Source organism: Salmo salar, chromosome ssa09 (assembly GCF_905237065.1).
Source record: "Salmo salar chromosome ssa09, Ssal_v3.1, whole genome shotgun sequence".
In the NCBI taxonomy this organism is placed as follows: domain Eukaryota; kingdom Metazoa; phylum Chordata; class Actinopteri; order Salmoniformes; family Salmonidae; genus Salmo; species Salmo salar.
The window spans coordinates 25,536,613-25,552,694 of record NC_059450.1 but is presented as its reverse complement, the minus strand read 5'-3'; the positions used below and the strand labels follow the sequence as shown (position 1 = coordinate 25,552,694).

At 43.0% G+C, this 16,082-nt stretch overlaps 1 protein-coding gene across 16 annotated transcripts in view; it reads left to right on the top strand.

Annotated features, from left to right (window-relative positions):
• Positions 1 to 16,082, top strand: part of LOC106610942 (transmembrane protein KIAA1109 homolog) — an 88,328-nt gene that overhangs the window by 6,458 nt on the left and 65,788 nt on the right. For all 16 annotated transcript variants that reach the window (XM_014210638.2, XM_014210648.2, XM_014210646.2 and 13 more), the window contains exons 2-15: positions 3,754 to 3,883; positions 4,287 to 4,403; positions 4,616 to 4,694; positions 4,794 to 4,858; positions 5,009 to 5,265; positions 5,390 to 5,583; positions 5,708 to 5,787; positions 5,907 to 6,054; positions 6,184 to 6,340; positions 6,505 to 6,583; positions 7,422 to 7,513; positions 7,822 to 7,939; positions 12,570 to 12,725; positions 12,851 to 12,948. In XM_014210638.2, coding sequence (XP_014066113.2) covers positions 3,787 to 3,883; positions 4,287 to 4,403; positions 4,616 to 4,694; positions 4,794 to 4,858; positions 5,009 to 5,265; positions 5,390 to 5,583; positions 5,708 to 5,787; positions 5,907 to 6,054; positions 6,184 to 6,340; positions 6,505 to 6,583; positions 7,422 to 7,513; positions 7,822 to 7,939; positions 12,570 to 12,725; positions 12,851 to 12,948 — 1,737 coding nt within the window. In that variant the 5' untranslated portion in view covers positions 3,754 to 3,786. The remainder of the gene's footprint in view (positions 1 to 3,753; positions 3,884 to 4,286; positions 4,404 to 4,615; positions 4,695 to 4,793; positions 4,859 to 5,008; positions 5,266 to 5,389; positions 5,584 to 5,707; positions 5,788 to 5,906; positions 6,055 to 6,183; positions 6,341 to 6,504; positions 6,584 to 7,421; positions 7,514 to 7,821; positions 7,940 to 12,569; positions 12,726 to 12,850; positions 12,949 to 16,082) is intronic.

The following is a 16,082-nucleotide window of genomic DNA, read 5'->3' as shown; positions in this document are numbered from 1 at the left end:
CATTCCCGATGTGTCTGTCTTCACGTGTAGCCTGTGAGAAAGACCCGATCACGTTATTGAGCGCACAGCACTCAGGGAGAAGGGCACAACGGCTTGTCAAATTGTAAATGAGTGACCGATGAAGTGTGTACAGCCTGGGCAAAAGACAAGTCATCATTAGTTGCATCATGCAGCCTTACAAACATTGGGCTATATGTTTTGATTTTTAATACATTGTATCACAACTAAATTTACATTAAGAACGCTAACTCAAGCATATAGAAGTACCTGTTTCTTTGTTAACCGCTCAACACAGAATACCTGCATGTGCACACTCCCTCAAATCATTTGGAGAAAATATCCTTTATATTTTATTCAGCTTTGTTCAATTGTATTCTTCAAACCATAAAATAATGCCATGGAATTCTAAGCAAATCATGTCTGCCCATAGCCATTTGGCATAGCCAGATCAGGGTTAACCCTAACATAAGGACAACTCAGAGTATGCTATTCTGTTCTTCTGAAATATAGACTACATTTTCTTCACGTTTCTTTAGACCTGTCTAAAATAAATTATGGATTTATTGTGATGGTGTAGACTAGATTACATGGATTTATTAGACTTTAAAATGTAGATGTTCCAAAGGTCTGCATCAGTGGAAGCCAGGAGATTGTGTTTATGTTAATTAACGGTCAATTACCATGAGACCGTCAGTTATTTGCTTGACAATCACCGGCTGATGAAATTTTCTGACCGCCACAGCCCTACACCTACCCTGTATTCAAGAGTATGCTGTGTCTCAACTGATGGCGGGCATAACACAAACACCTCAGAATATGTCAAATTTAGGCTTGGGCGATACCTCGGTATAAATGGTATATTTGAAATACTGACGGTATGGTTTTCAATACCGTTTATTGAAAATTACCACCTCGTGGGGGTGTGTGCTAAGTCACTGCTTATAACTAACTATAGGTTAGTATAACTATGAGAAATCTGAAACGTTTCAAATAAATCCAAATTAAATCCAGCTCAGGGCTCCAGCTATGCATTTGGTTTGTTCACTTGCTAGCTAAGTGGCTATATGTCAAGATCAAGCTTCTTGGTTACAGCAGAGACATTCTAGCCTGAGTACCAGTTTCTTTAGCTAATATTGCACTCCTTGTCATTGCCAAAGAGACTGGACTTTCTGCCATCTTCAAATATGAACATTCTATCATTAATGAGCTCGAGGAGGACAGAGGAGTTGATTCGATAACCCTCACAGCTATCCTCCAATCACAACAATTATCCAAATATTGGAACTTTATACTTCGTTTTTTCTCCACAGAACACGTTTGTATCCAATTGCTAAGCAACTTTTTTGGGGGGGTTTGTCCAGACGAAACCAGTCTGTCAAAAGTTGCTATCTCGTGTCTAAATTCTTAAACCAAATACATATTGCAAATCCAACCACAAAACCTCTTTGCTTTGATTTTAAGCCTCAAAATACAACAACTTGCCTAGCTAACAGCTAAATCTTTGTTTTTGACTTTGTTATAATTTCTAATTCTATTTTTCAGGCTGCACGTGTTGTCATGGAAAATTTTTATGTAATTTCCAACAACCAATGAGCAACTCTGTCGTAAATCCAGCTGCATATTGAACGTTGTGATTGCCGAAAGGCCAGTGTTTGGCAATGACATGGAGTGGAATGTTAGCTAAAAAGACTGGTACCCAGACTAGAGACATTCAAACCCCTCCTGGATCAAGATCCCTGTTGCCTTAATTATTTTGTGCGTCCAAGAAAACCATACATTTATTTTAGAAATAGCGCCCCTTGTGTACACTTCCGGTAATACCATGTACCCCGGTATAGTACAGAAATGGTATGACAATCGGGATACCGCCCAACTCTTGTCAAACTACAACATAATGTGAAAATGAAAACATTTGGATTTTACCTTTTTTATTTTATTTTGTATTTTTTTACAATTTAAATTAAAGGATAAAACAATTTTATATACATTTTTTTTGTTTGCATTTTCCAATTAAGAACATGAAAAACAAAAGTGAAAAGATATTAGACAGCAATACGACAAAGTGACAGTAACAGACGAGCGTAACAAAAAAATTATAATAATAATTGTATATACAAACATACAATAAATAAGTCATAATAAAAAAAATAATGAGACCTTGCCGTAAGGTACATATTATACATTACGTGTGAAACATTTGTGAGGTTTATATAGAGATTCAATCAATGTGTTGTGAGGGGAGATTCTCCATATAGTCAAAAGGTTGCCAAATTATTCCTCAAGCAGTAAGTGATTTTCTCCAGTGGGATACAACTACTAACTTCTGATAGCCACATTGCAACTGGCAGGGGGAATCCAATTTCCATTTCAAGGCAATACATTTCTTGGCAATCGCTAGTAATATTTCTGCTAGCTTTATAGTATGGCTTCGCCTAAGATTGGAGTTAGTAAAGTTACCCAGTAGACAGACCTCCGGGTCTAAAGGGAATGCAACCCCGTGAATTGAGGATATGGTATTGCATACCCCCTGCCAGAAACCATGCAGCTTTGAACACTGCCAAGTGGAATGGAGGAATGTTCCTTCATCTGAGCCACATCTAAAACATAGGGAGGAGATATCAGGGTTGAACTTGTGCAGTCTAGATGGGGTGATATAGAGCTGATGGAGGAAATTAAACTGGATCAGTCTGTATCTGGAGTTCAATGTGGATGTAACACAATCCCTGCATAGGTCACTCCATAGACCCTCATCAAAATCAATACCCAGATCTTGTTCCCATCTAAGTCGGTTTATCTAGCTCAGGCAGTGTTAGTCCTGACATAAGAGCATCGTAAACATGGGAAATGGTCTTGAATAGTGGTTGGTCTGCGTGGCAGAGTTGTTCAATAGGTGACATCTTAGGTAGGTTCCATTGTCCCTTGAGAGTCACCCTAATAAAGTTTCGTAGTTGTAGGTAGCTAAAGAAGTCCCTGTTAGGCAAGTGGTATTTCTGTTTCAGCTCCCTCCTCATAACAATGTTCCAGAAGAGTGATACCCTTATCAGACCATGGTCTAAAGTTACTATTCTGGAAAAACATAGGAATCAATCTATTGTTCCATAAAGAGGTTTTAGGGGAAAGAAATCCCTCTCATCCGAACAGCTCATGCAGTTTGCACCATGCCAGGACAAAGGGTTGAGGATAAAACATTTTTAATAATAAAATAGTTTGACAACCCTGCTTTTACATTTTATCACACTCAACTGTTTTTCTTATCCAGTGATGAAGACCTGGGATGTGTCATGGGAGCGTGGTGTATGCGAAATGGGTCAACTGAGCACCTCTATCTCCTAAAATGTTTTTGCATTGAAATCCAAAAAGTCACTTTCTGACCATCTCTACCATAGGAAAATATGTATGAAAGTTTCATTCAAATCAAAAGGGGTCCATTCAAAAAGTGATTTAAATCAAATGGAATGACCCTTTACTAACATGTCATGCAAGTCTTTTAACAATGTTGGCAACTAGTTAGGCTTTTTCAATCTGTTACTCAGGGTCCCTCAGCTATTGCACACGTTTGTTCATTTTTGTAGCAGCACACCTAATTCAACCAAGCAAGGGCATTGATAATTAATTGACTAGTAGAATCTGCGTTAGTGCTAGAAGAGATGTGTTATGTCTGGCATTTTCCCAGAGTAATTGATTTTGAAACACTGAGTTATTTGGTGTGATAAATAGTAAACTCATCTTATGATACCATTTGGTCTGTTTCAGTGCTGGTTGTCATACTGAGCCGCAGGTGTAGTCATGGATGCCAAAGCCAACGACAGCACCTTCCCTAGTTTTGGAGACTTAGATGATTTCCTCACCAAGCATGACTCCAATTTTGTGTGGCTACTTGTGGGTAAGTGTTGAGGAAATTTCCTAGACTAAGAGAGGGGGTGGAAAAACACCTGAGTTAGAGAGAGGGCTGGCTGCAGTGAATCGCACCCATTTCTCAAGTTATAGTTGATGAATGGGGAGCACTTAACTCCAAGTATACAGGCGTGAAGCCTCATTTAACACTATCAAAACGATATGAGACATAGTTTAAACCCTCTATGAGTCATTGGTAACCAGGGGTGTAATTCCATTCTTAATGGTAACCCATCTTTCACTTGAGTCATGGCAGGACGTGGACCAGCTATTATGTCATTGTTGTGACAACCTTAATGAAGTCGTTACGACAGTTCGGGAGGAAATGTTTGGTACTAAGGATGGTGGGACATCAGTGACGCTAGCTAACTGTGCTCCGTTTTCTCTTCCAGCCACCATTCTGTCCTGTGGATGGATCATCTACCTGACCTACTACAACTCCCGTAACGTCGGCCTCATCTTAACCCTCCTCGTCAACAAACTCTACAAGAATGGCTACATTCACATTGGTAAGTGTAAATAATGAAATTCAACAAGCTTGCAGATGCGTGAATTATGAACCTTGCCAGAGACTTGCAGACTCAGACTTGGCTACCAGGTGCCCTATTTATGGAATTCAGTGTGAAGAATGTAATATTTGCATGTCTGAAATTCAGTGTGAATCTGTGACCTACTTGGATTAGTTTTAGCATCACTGTTTGTCCTCTCTCTCTCTCCACAGGCTCCTTCTCTTTCTCGGTGCTGTCGGGGAAGGTCATGTTCAGAGATGTGTACTTCATCAACGAAGACATGTCCATCAGGTGCTTACTTTTACAGTGTTATGTATTCTACTCTCTGTACAATACATGCTTATATTCTAATACTATTTTATTCTACCTTCAATGTATTTTGTGTTACAGAATACAAGATGGTTTCCTTATATTCCGCTGGTGGAAAATGTATAACCCTAAGCAGAAACAGCACGGTCAGTGGATTGTACAAGAGACATTGTTTTGATATGGGAAACAAGTCCATAGGTGTAGGAGTGGTGGGAGGCCGCAGTAACTCAAATGACTTGTACTCTTCTTGACCATCATGTCAAAGTTACAGATGATCTTGTTCTTCTCTTCTCCAGACCCCAAGGCTGAGACCAGGCTCTACGTGACCGTAAATGGATTTGAGTTCCACGTTTACAACCGCACAGATCTCTATGCACGGCTACAGGAGACCTTCGGGTTGGACCCCACCCTCATACCTCCCAAAAAAGACGAGGAGAGAGGAAGAGAAGAACGAGAAAAGAGCCTGGACAGTGTTAACATCAAAGCAGAGACTCCAGACCCGTCGTCATCTTGGAGATCCCTCATCCCCGTCATCAAAGTCAACATCAGCACAGTGAGTTTCCCGTTAGCTTAGCTACATCTGAGACGTCACACCCAGACACGCTAGTCAATAGTTAGGTTGTCTGAAAGTGCACTTATGTTTAATTCTCATCACTGTATCGTGTGCATTTCTCTAGGGTCGCTTAGCATTTGGGAACCACCACCTCCCACAGACGATATGTGTGAATTTTGAGGATGCCTTCCTGACCTACGCCACCAAACCCCCCTCCAGCCACCTGGACCAATACATGCACATCGTCAAGGGCTCTCTGGAGAATGTCCGCGTCATGCTCGTACCCAGCCCGCGCTACCTGGGCATGCAGAACGACGAGTAAGTTGACCTTTGACCCTAACCCCCCATTACATGGGCCCGCTGAACGATAAGTGAGCTGACCATCGACCCTAAACCCTAGCCTCTTAATCCTAAAGAATACAACCTCTGTTGTCCTCCATAGGCCGCCCAGACTGATGGGAGAAGGATTTGTGGTCATGCAGTCTAATGACGTGGACATCTACTATTACCGGGATGAACCAGGTACGACCATATTGTGTAGAATTCTGGCCTGTTTGCCAGGATCGAAGAGTCCTGAATATTTTTTTTTTTTATACCTGTAAAGTCATTAGTAATTAATGTTCTTGTGTGTGTATTGTCAGGCCTGGTCCCAGAGGAGCAGGAGAGTGGGGATCCAGAGCTGTGTGGAGAGGGCACCAAACTGCAAGATCTGCCTCCCTGCTGGGGTCTGGACATAGTCTGTGGAAAAGGAACTGACTTCAACTATGGACCCTGGGCAGACAGGCAGAGGTACACACACACACACACACACTATACTACTACATAAAACATAATTGGCTGTTCAGACTCAGCAGCATTCTCTCCTGTGTGCAGAGACCATAGGAATATAATTACTAATATTTATTTTTCTGTATGCAGGGACTGCCTGTGGAAATTCTTCCTCCCGGCAGACTACCAGTCCTTGGGTGTTACGGAGGTGGCTCAGCCCGGCAAACCCAGACAGATCCTAGCCTTTGAGTTGCGCATGAACATCATCGCAGACGCCACAATAGACCTGCTCTTCACCAAAAACAGGGTACTAGGAAACCAGGCTTCTCACTCTCTCTCCTCTCTCATTTTGTTAAAAGCTCCATGTATTAGATAAGGCAGATCTAAATAGCTCTAAACTATTATAATCCATTCCACAATGGGATCATGTGTTTCTCACAATATGCGCTCTGTTGATTTTTCTGCTCTTAGGAAACCAATGCCGTCCATGTGAATGTCGGAGCAGGCTCTTATCTGGAAGTGAATATCCCCATGACTGTGGGGGAGTCTGGTGAGTGGGACACTGAGAGAAACAACTGAGGTTAGAAGAAAGTGTGTGTCTTTAGCAGGGGTGTGCCGACCTGACCATATTCGTAATCGTATCCATAATTAACAGTTGATAGTCGGATCGGATGATATTCGTGATCTGAAAACACGGAAGTGTTTAAATATGCCTAAAGGGATGTTGTCAAAATACCAATCTCCCTGCAAAATAAACTGCAGATTAGGAGCAGTGTGTGTGTCTGACCTCAACTTGCAGGAGGCAGTTTGCTGTCACTCAGTCATCTTTTCTCCCTACCCTCGGCCTGCTTGTTAGATACTATGCACATTGATAGCTTGAGCAAATGTCCTACCCATTTGATTTATCGTAGCAGGAGGCTAACAGAAGGCAGCATCAATAAATTATGAAACCGAAACATGCAAGGGAAAGTGGTCGGGTGAAATACAGCTTCGCTCTATTCAATCAGAGCAGCAGGATCAACGTAGAGCCCGCCCTTCTCTTTACAGACAGGAAAACTAGCCAGTTGAGTTATTTAGACCACGTAGCCTTGTATTTGATTGAAAGTTGCGCACTGGCACCCGAAAATGACTTACTTTCCGATCACAGGTAATAACAAAAAATACTTGGATCATAATCGTATCAGGACAATTGCACATATCCGTTACAATTCTTGTTTTATCCAACTATTCGGCACACCACTAGTCTTTAGGTCTATGGTTACAGGGTAAGACAGAGGAGGGATGCCGTGAAAGAATGCATTAATCCTGACTCATTAATCAATATTACCATCAATAAAGTTGAAACTTGGACTGTCTGTGAGCATTCGTTCTCTCCTCTCTCTCCCCAGGCTACTCTCCCACAATCAAAGGTCAGCTGCTCCATGTTGACACCACCACCAGCATGCAGTACAGGACCCTGCTGGAGGCTGAGATGCTGGCTGTAAGTACCGTACAATAGGAAGCTGTAGGGGTCCTATTCTACCGCAAGCCATAGCCTGAATTTCCAATACAAGTTTTGTACTGCAAGAGTGATTTTTGGGATTCAAATTCATACCATGGATCATTTCACTATTTGATTTAGAATTTTAGGACCCCTTTAGGTATAAAAAAAATATACAAAAATGTGGCCTTTACTACTATAGCCCATAGAAACACATTTAATAACACGTTCATAAATGGCAAATACAGTCAAAAAATAAATCACACAGCCCATCCAAAAAAAACAATTACCTTTACATGTCCCCTCAGTTCCATGTGATTGCCAGCTATCCCTGTGTATGGAACATGCCCCAGTTCTGGAACTGTGAGATAGAGGTGTACAAGGCCACCTATCACTTCATTTACGCCCAGAAGAACTTCTTCACAGGTAAGACCCCCCTTTCCTCTCAATCAGTCTACAGACAAATGTATTATACACATACAGTCGTGGCCAAAAGTTTTGAATGACACAAATATTAATTTTCAAAGTCTGCTGCCTCAGTTTGTATGATGGCAATTTGCATATACTCTAGAATGTTATGAAGAGTGATTAGATGAATTGCAATTCATTGCAAAGTCCCTATTTGCCATGCAAATGAACTGAATCACCCCAAAAAACATTTCCACTGCATTTCAGCCCTGCAACAAAAGGACCAGCTGACATCATGTCAGTGATTCTCTCAGTAACACAGGTGTGAGTGTTGACGAGGACAAGGCTGGAGATCACTCTGTCATGCTGATTGAGTTCGAATAACAGACTGGAAGCTTCAAAAGGAGGGTGCTTGGAATCATTGTTCTTCCACTATCAACAATGGTTGCCTGCAAGGAAACAAGTGCCGTCATCATTGCTTTGCACAAAAAGGGCTTCACAGGCAAGGATATTGCTGCCAGTAAGATTGCACCTAAATCCACCATTTATCGGATCATCAAGAACTTCAAGGAGAGCAGTTCAATTGTTGTGAAGAAGGCTACAGGGCGCCCAAGAAAGTCCAGCAAGCGCCAGGACCGTCTCCTAAAGTTGATTCAGCTGCGGGATCGGGGCACCACCAGTACAGAGCTTGCTCAGGAATGGCAGCAGGCAGGTGTGAGTGCATCTGCACGCAAAGTGAGGCGAAGACTTTGAGGATGGCCTGGTGTCAAGAAGGGCAGCAAAGAAGCCACTTCTCTCCAGGAAAAACATCAGGGACAGACTGATATTCTGCAAAAGGTACAGGGATTGGACTGCTGAGGTCTGGGGTAAAGTCATTTTCTCTGATGAATCCCCTTTCCGATTGTTTGAGGGCATCCGGAAAAATGCTTGTCCGGAGAAGACAAGGTGAGCGCTACCATCAGTCCTGTGTCATGCCAACAGTAAAGCACCCTGAGACCATTCATGTGTGGGGTTGCTTCTCAGCCAAGGGAGTGGGCTCACTCACAATTTTGCCTAAGAACACCGTCATGAATAAAGAATGGTACCAACACATCCTCCGAGAGTAACTTCTCCAAACCATCCAGGAACAGTTTGGTGACGAACAATGCCTTTTCCAGCATGATGGAGCACCTTGCCATAAGGTAAAAGTTATAACTAAGTGGCTCGAGGAACAAAACATCAATATTTTGGGTCCATGGCCAGGAAACTCTCCAGATCTTAATCCCATTGAGAACTTGTGGCCAATCCTCAAGAGGCGGGTGGACAAACAAAAACCCACAAATTCTGACATACTCCAAGCATTGATTATGCAAGAATGGGCTGCCATCAGTCAGGATGTGGCCCAGAAGTTAATTGACAGCATGCCAGGGCGGATTGCAGAGGTCTTGAAAAAGAAGGGTCAACACTGCAAATATTGACTCTTATCAACTTCATGTTATTGTCAATAAAAGCCTTTGACACTCATGAAATGCTTGTAATTATACTTCAGTATTCCATATTAACATCTGACAATATCTAAAGACACTAAAGCAGCAAACTTTGAAAATTAATATTTGTGTCATTCTCAAAACTTTTGGCCACGACTGTACAGTACCAGCCAAAAGTTTGGACACCTACTAATTCCAGGTTTTTTCATTATTTTTACTATTTTCTACATTGTAGAATAATAGTGAAGACATCAAAACTATGAAATGACACGTATGGAATCATATAGTATGTGTTAAAAATAAAAAACGAAATCACATTTACATAAGTATTCAGACCCTTTACTCAGTACTTTGTTGAAGCACCTTGGCAGTGATAACAGCCTCGAGTCTTCTTGGGTATGACGCTAAAAGCTTGGCATACCTGTAGTTGGGGAGTTTCTCCCATTGTTCTCTGCAGATCCTGTCAAGCTCTCAGGTTGGATGGGGATCGTCGCTGCACAGCTATTTTCAGGTCTCTCCAGAGATGTTCGATTGGGTTCAAGTCCAGGCTCTGGCTGGGCCACTCAAGAACATTCTGAGACTTGTTCTAAAGCCAGTCCTGCGTTGTCGTGGCTGTGTGCTTAGGGTTGTTGTCCTGTTGGAAGATGAACCTTTGTCTGAGGTCCTGAGCGCTCTGGAGCAGGTTTTTATCAAGGGTCTCTCTGTACTTTGCTCCGTTCATCTTTCCCTTGATTCTGACTAGTCTCCCAGTCCTTGCCGCTGAGAAACATCCCCACAGCATGATGCTGCCACCACCATGCTTCACCGTAGGGTGGTGCCAGATTTCCTCCAGAAGTGACGCCTGGCATTCAGGCCAAAGAGTTCAATCTTGGTTTCATCAGACCAGAGAATCTTGTTTCTAATGGTCAGAGTACTTCAGATGGCTTTTAGCACCTGAAGGATATGTGCATTTTACTGAGGAGTGGTTTCCGTCTGGCCACTCTACCATAAAGGCCTGATTGGTGGAGTGCTGCAAAGATGGTTGTCCTTCTGGAACGTTCTCCCATCTCCACAGAGGAACTCTAGAGCTCTGTCACAGTGTCCATCGGGCTCTTGGTCAACTACCTGACCAAGGCCCTTCTCCCCCGATTGCTCAGTTTGGCCGGGCGGTCAGATCTAGGAAGAGTCTTGATGGTTCCAAACTTCTTCCATTTAAGAATGATGGAGGCCACTGTGTTTTTGGGGACCTTCAATGCTGCAGAAATGTTTTGTTACTCTTCCCCAGATCTGTGCGTCGACACAATCTTGTCTCGGAGCTCTACGGACAATTCCTTCGACCTCATGGCTTGGTTTTTGCTCTGACATGCACTGCCAACTGTGGGACCTTATATAGACAGGTGTGTGCCTTCCCGAATCATCATGTCCAATCAATTGCATTTATCACAGGTGGACTCCAATCAAGTTGTAGCAACAGCTCAAGGATGATCAATGAAAACAGGATGCACCTGAGCTCAATTTAGAATCTCATAGCAAAGGGTCTAAATACTTATGTAAATAAGGTATTTATTTTTTCCCCTACATTTTCTAGAATTTCTAAACCTGTTTTCGCGTTGTCATTATGGGGTATTGTGTGTAGATTGAGGATTTTTGATTTATTTCATCCATTTTAGAATAAGGCTAACGTAACAAAATGTGGAAAAAGGCATCTGAATACTTTCTGAATGCACTGGACAGATCTGCCCTTATAGGAATAATCCACTCAAAACCACACATTCCTATGATTTACGTTGTTAAATAACACAACTGAGAACAATATATGTTGTGAAAATGTTTTGCATTTCATGGTTATAGTAAGTTAGGGAGCAAAGTACAAATTGTGTAAATCTGCAGAGCTCGAGTTGACGACAAAAACCACATTGCAAATTCTCTCTAGAAAGGGAGGCTGGCTGGCTAGCTAGGTAGGTAGCTAGCTAGAAAACATAGCTACACACAATAATACCAGTCAATATCAGCATGTGAAGTAGTTGTAAAATCCCTGAAGCTAACTGCACTATCAATTTAGGAGTTACAATCGCACCATGTTCAACCTGGTAGAGTTTGCGTTTCTAGCTCAAAACTGTGTGTCAGGTTGCTCTGGCAACGTGCAAGGGCCCTGCGTACGGGGAGACGGAGGAGAAAAACCACTTTGCGCCATGGAAGGAAGAAAGGATATTAATCTGGCAGCGCACTTAGAGTACATTTGAACAAAATATATACTTTCTTATGACGATACAGACAGATGGATGTGTTCTAGACCAGTGTAGTTCCAGTCGGTATTGGATAGAAGTTGCGGCCCTGCACACCTGTGGGGAAAACAACCTGTGGTTACCTAGGTTACCCATTTTGCTCAAAGCAACAACAAAAAGTTCTCACTACTTAGAAAAGTGTAATATTGTGGGGCTTCCCTCATGCCAAGACCAACAACATGAACAAACAGACTATACAGCTACAAGTAATGAGTGGAGTTACAAATGGACTATAAAAATTAAGTTAAATGTCATACCTGTGATTAAATATTTTACACACACATAGCTATGTGTAGGATTCTTGGACACTGGGTCCCCACATTTCCCACTCTCCCACATATGCCGAGTAGCCTGAAGCCACATGGCTCTTCTTGCAGGCTCTATTTCCCTACGTGGGAGCTTTGCAAACTGTAGGTTGGGATTTTTTACCTTGTTACATGTATATTGAACAACACAGCAGCTTATCAGGGCTCCCGAGTGGCGCAGCGGTCTAAGGCACTGCATCTCAGTGCAAGAGGCGTCACTACAGTCCCTGGTTCGAATCCTGACACTATCACATCCAGCCGTGATTGGGTGTCCCATAGGGCGGTGCACAATTGGCCCAGCGTCGTCCGGGTTTGGCTGGGGTAGGCCGTCATTGTAAATAACAATTTGTTCTGAACTGACTTGCCTAGTTAAATAAATGTAAAAAAATAAGCAAGTTTTGTTATTTCTGTATAACAAAAAATCTACGGCGAAGTTGGCTCTTTTTTATAATGGGGGTCAATGGGATAGAATGTTTGTCTTTCCCAATTTGTGAGTGTGGTTGAGGAATTCCTTATTGTTTAAATATATAGAATCAGTATGCCCATACCATCATTTCTAGGGTGGATTATCCCTTTGACGTCATGCATTTGGTTTGTTTCTGTCCATGTCCAGACCTGATTGGGGACTGGGCCAGCGACAGCGCCCCAGATATCTACTCATTTGTCCCTTACGCCTGGAAGTTCAAGGTCCTCTTCCATCAGTTTGAGATGATCTGGGCTGCCAATCAGCACAACTGGATCGACTGCTCCACCAAGCAACAGGAGAATGGTGAGAGAGCTGTTGGAATTCAATGATGAACAAACACAATAATTCGCAAGAAGTAAACAAAATAGTTTATTTAGTGAACGTTTACATTTTGGCTGCACTTTTGATATTATCCCTTTGTCTTTCAGTGTACCTGGCTGCTTGTGGGGAGACTCTGATCATTGATTTCACATTGCCTTTTAATGAGTATGTCCCTACCACCTGCAATACAAAGTTCTGTCTGAGGGTGAGTAGTTAATAGCAGATGGGATTTTTCATGATTTTCTGATCATGTGAAGTATGGAATACCCTTACAGCAGGGGTTCTCAAACTTTTTGGCTCATCAAATTTTATTGGTCATATACACATGGTTAGCAGATACATTTACATTTTAGTAATTTAGCAGACGCTCTTATCCAGAGCGACTTACAGTAGTGAATGCATACATTTGATTAAAAAAATTAATATAAAAAAAAAAAAGAAAAATTGTACTGGCCCCCCGTGGGAATCGAACCCACATCCCTGGCGTTGCACACACCATGCTGGCGTTGCAAACACCATGATCTACCAACTGAGCCACAGGGAAGCCAGATGTTAATGCGAGTGTAGCGAAATGCTTGTAATACATAAAAAAACGAAATACTGCATAGTTTCCTAATAACGCGAAGCGAGGCGACCATCTCTGTCGGTACCATATCAGTCACTCCTGGGACCCCTTTTGTGATACATTTGCTATCATGGACCCCCTCATAATCAGAACACAAATCGAGTGAGATAAAAATAGCATACAAGGAGACTTCGGCAGTGCATGTCCGGACAAACCAAGTCTCGTGGTCCTAGAACAAGACCTGCCTCTTGGCATCGGACAGAGAATTTTTGAGTTTTCAGTCAAATGTCCTGCAATCTACAGATTTATGTAGCTGCGCGATGTTTTGTTGCAGCTTTAAAGCTAATATTCTGCAATTCTGCACATTTGTCCATACGGCAAAGAACTTAGCAGTTTTAAAGCTTAAAATTACACTGCATAAATTACAGCGGTTTTAAAGCGGTTTTAAAGCTTAAAATTACACTGCTTAAATTACAGCGGTATACAAGAAGTATTTGAGTTGAAAAATGTATAATTGGTGGAGTATAGGACTACTGTGGATACCAATATCTCTGTGAGCCTCCCAGACCCATGTTGAACAGGGTTAAGAACAGATATTGCGGACCCCCTGCAGTACCTCTGCGGACCCAACTTTGAGAACCCCTGCCTTAAGGCGTCCGCATGCTCCCAGCCGAAACAGTTCGGAAGAGTTTGTGCATATATTATGGCGACATTTTGTAATGTTTTGGACTTCGGTAAGGGTTTTCTTTTTCAGCCAAAGTTCGGGAGCTGAAGTCTACGCCCATTCGTCTGTGATTGGTGTACTGTAGGATTCTTCAATAAAGTATTTTGTCATTCAATGAGAGATGACTCGTTTTCCTGCAAAATTTTTTTTAATGAGAAATACTGCAATAAACTTCTTAGATGTAAAATTCGTCAAAAACATCAAAATTAATGATTATTATTATTATAAAAAACATTGTTACCCCTTTTTTGCCCCAATTTCGTGGTATCCAATTGTCTCAACGCTGCAACTCCCGTACGGACTCGGGAGAGGTGACGGTCGAGAGCTATGCGTCCAACGAAACACAACCCAACCAAGCTGCACTGCTTCTTGACACTATGCCTACTTAACCCGGGAGCCAACTGCACCAATGTATCAGAGGAAACCCCGTACACCTGGCGACTGTGTCAACGTGCACTGCGCCCGGCCCTCCACATGAGTTGCTAGTGTGCGATGGGACAAGGACATCCCTGCCGGCCAAACCCTTCCCTAACCCGGACGACGCTGGGCCAATTGTGCGCCGCCACATGGGTCTCCCGGTCGACTGCGACAGAGCCTGGACTCAAACCCAGAATCTCTAGTGGCACAGCTAGCACTGCGATGCAGTGCCTTAGACCACTGCACCACTCGGGAGGCCAAATTACCGATTTCTTGAGTTATCTTCGATTAATTCGGACTATTTTGAGTAAGTCTATAATGGCTACGGCATCTCCTGACTAACTTGCCCTCCAAATATACCTCTGCTGTTTTCAATCAGGATCTAAGCGATCACTGCCTCATTGCCTGCATCCGTTATGGGTCCGCGGTCAAACGACCACCCCTCATCACTGTCAAACGCTCCCTAAAACACTTCTGCGAGCAGGTCTTTCTAATCGACCTGGCCCAGATATCCTGGAAGGATATTGACCTCATCCCGTCAGTAGAGGATGCCTGGCTGTTCTTTAAAAGTAATTTCCTCACCAGCTTGAATAAGCATGCCCCTTTCAAAAAATTTAGAACTAAGAACGGATATATAGCCCTTGGTTCTCTCCAGACCTGACTGCCCTCGACTAGCACAAAAACATCCTGTGGCATACTGCACTAGCATCGAATAGTCCCCGCGATATGCAACTTTTCAGGGAAGTTAGGAACAAATACACACAGTCAAGACTAGCTTTTTCAAACAGAAATGTGCATCCTGTAGCTTTAACTCCATAAAGTTCTGGGACACTGTAAAGTCCATGGAGAGTAAGAGCACCTCCTCCCAGCTGCCCACTGCACTGAGGCTAGGAAACACTGTCCCTACCGATGAATCCACGACAATTGAGAATTTCAATAAGCATTTCATCTCGGCTGGCCATGCTTTCCTCCTGGCTACCCCAACCCTGGCCAACAGCTCCACACCCCCAGCAGCTACTTGCCCAAGCCTCCCCAGCTTCTCCTTCACCCAAATCCAGATAGCAGATGTTCTGAAAGAGCTGCAAAACCTGGACCCGCACACAAATCAGTTGGGCTAGACAATCTGGACCCTCTCTTTCTAAAATGATCCGCCACCATTGTTGCAACCCTTATTACTAGTCTGTTCAGCCTCTCTTTCGTATCGTCCGATGTTCCTAAAGATTGGAAAGCTGCCGCGGTCATCCCCCTCTTCATAGGAGGTGACACTCTAGACCCAAACTGCTACAGACCTATATCCATCCCGCCCTGCCTTTCTAAAGTCTTCGAAAGCCAAGTTAACAAACAGATCAATGACCATTTCGAATCCCACTGTACCTTCTCCGCTGTGCAATCTGGTTTCCAAGCTGGTCACGGGTGAACCTCAGCCACGCTCAAGGTCCTAAACGATATCATAACCTCCATCGATAAAATACAATACTGTGCAGCCGTCTTCATCGACCTGGCCAAGGCTTTCGACTCTGTCAATCACCGTATTCTTATCGGCAGACTCAAAAGCCTTAGTTTCTCAAATGACTGCCTCTCCTGGTTCACCAACTACTTCTCAGATGGAGTTCAGTGTGTCAAATCGGAGGGC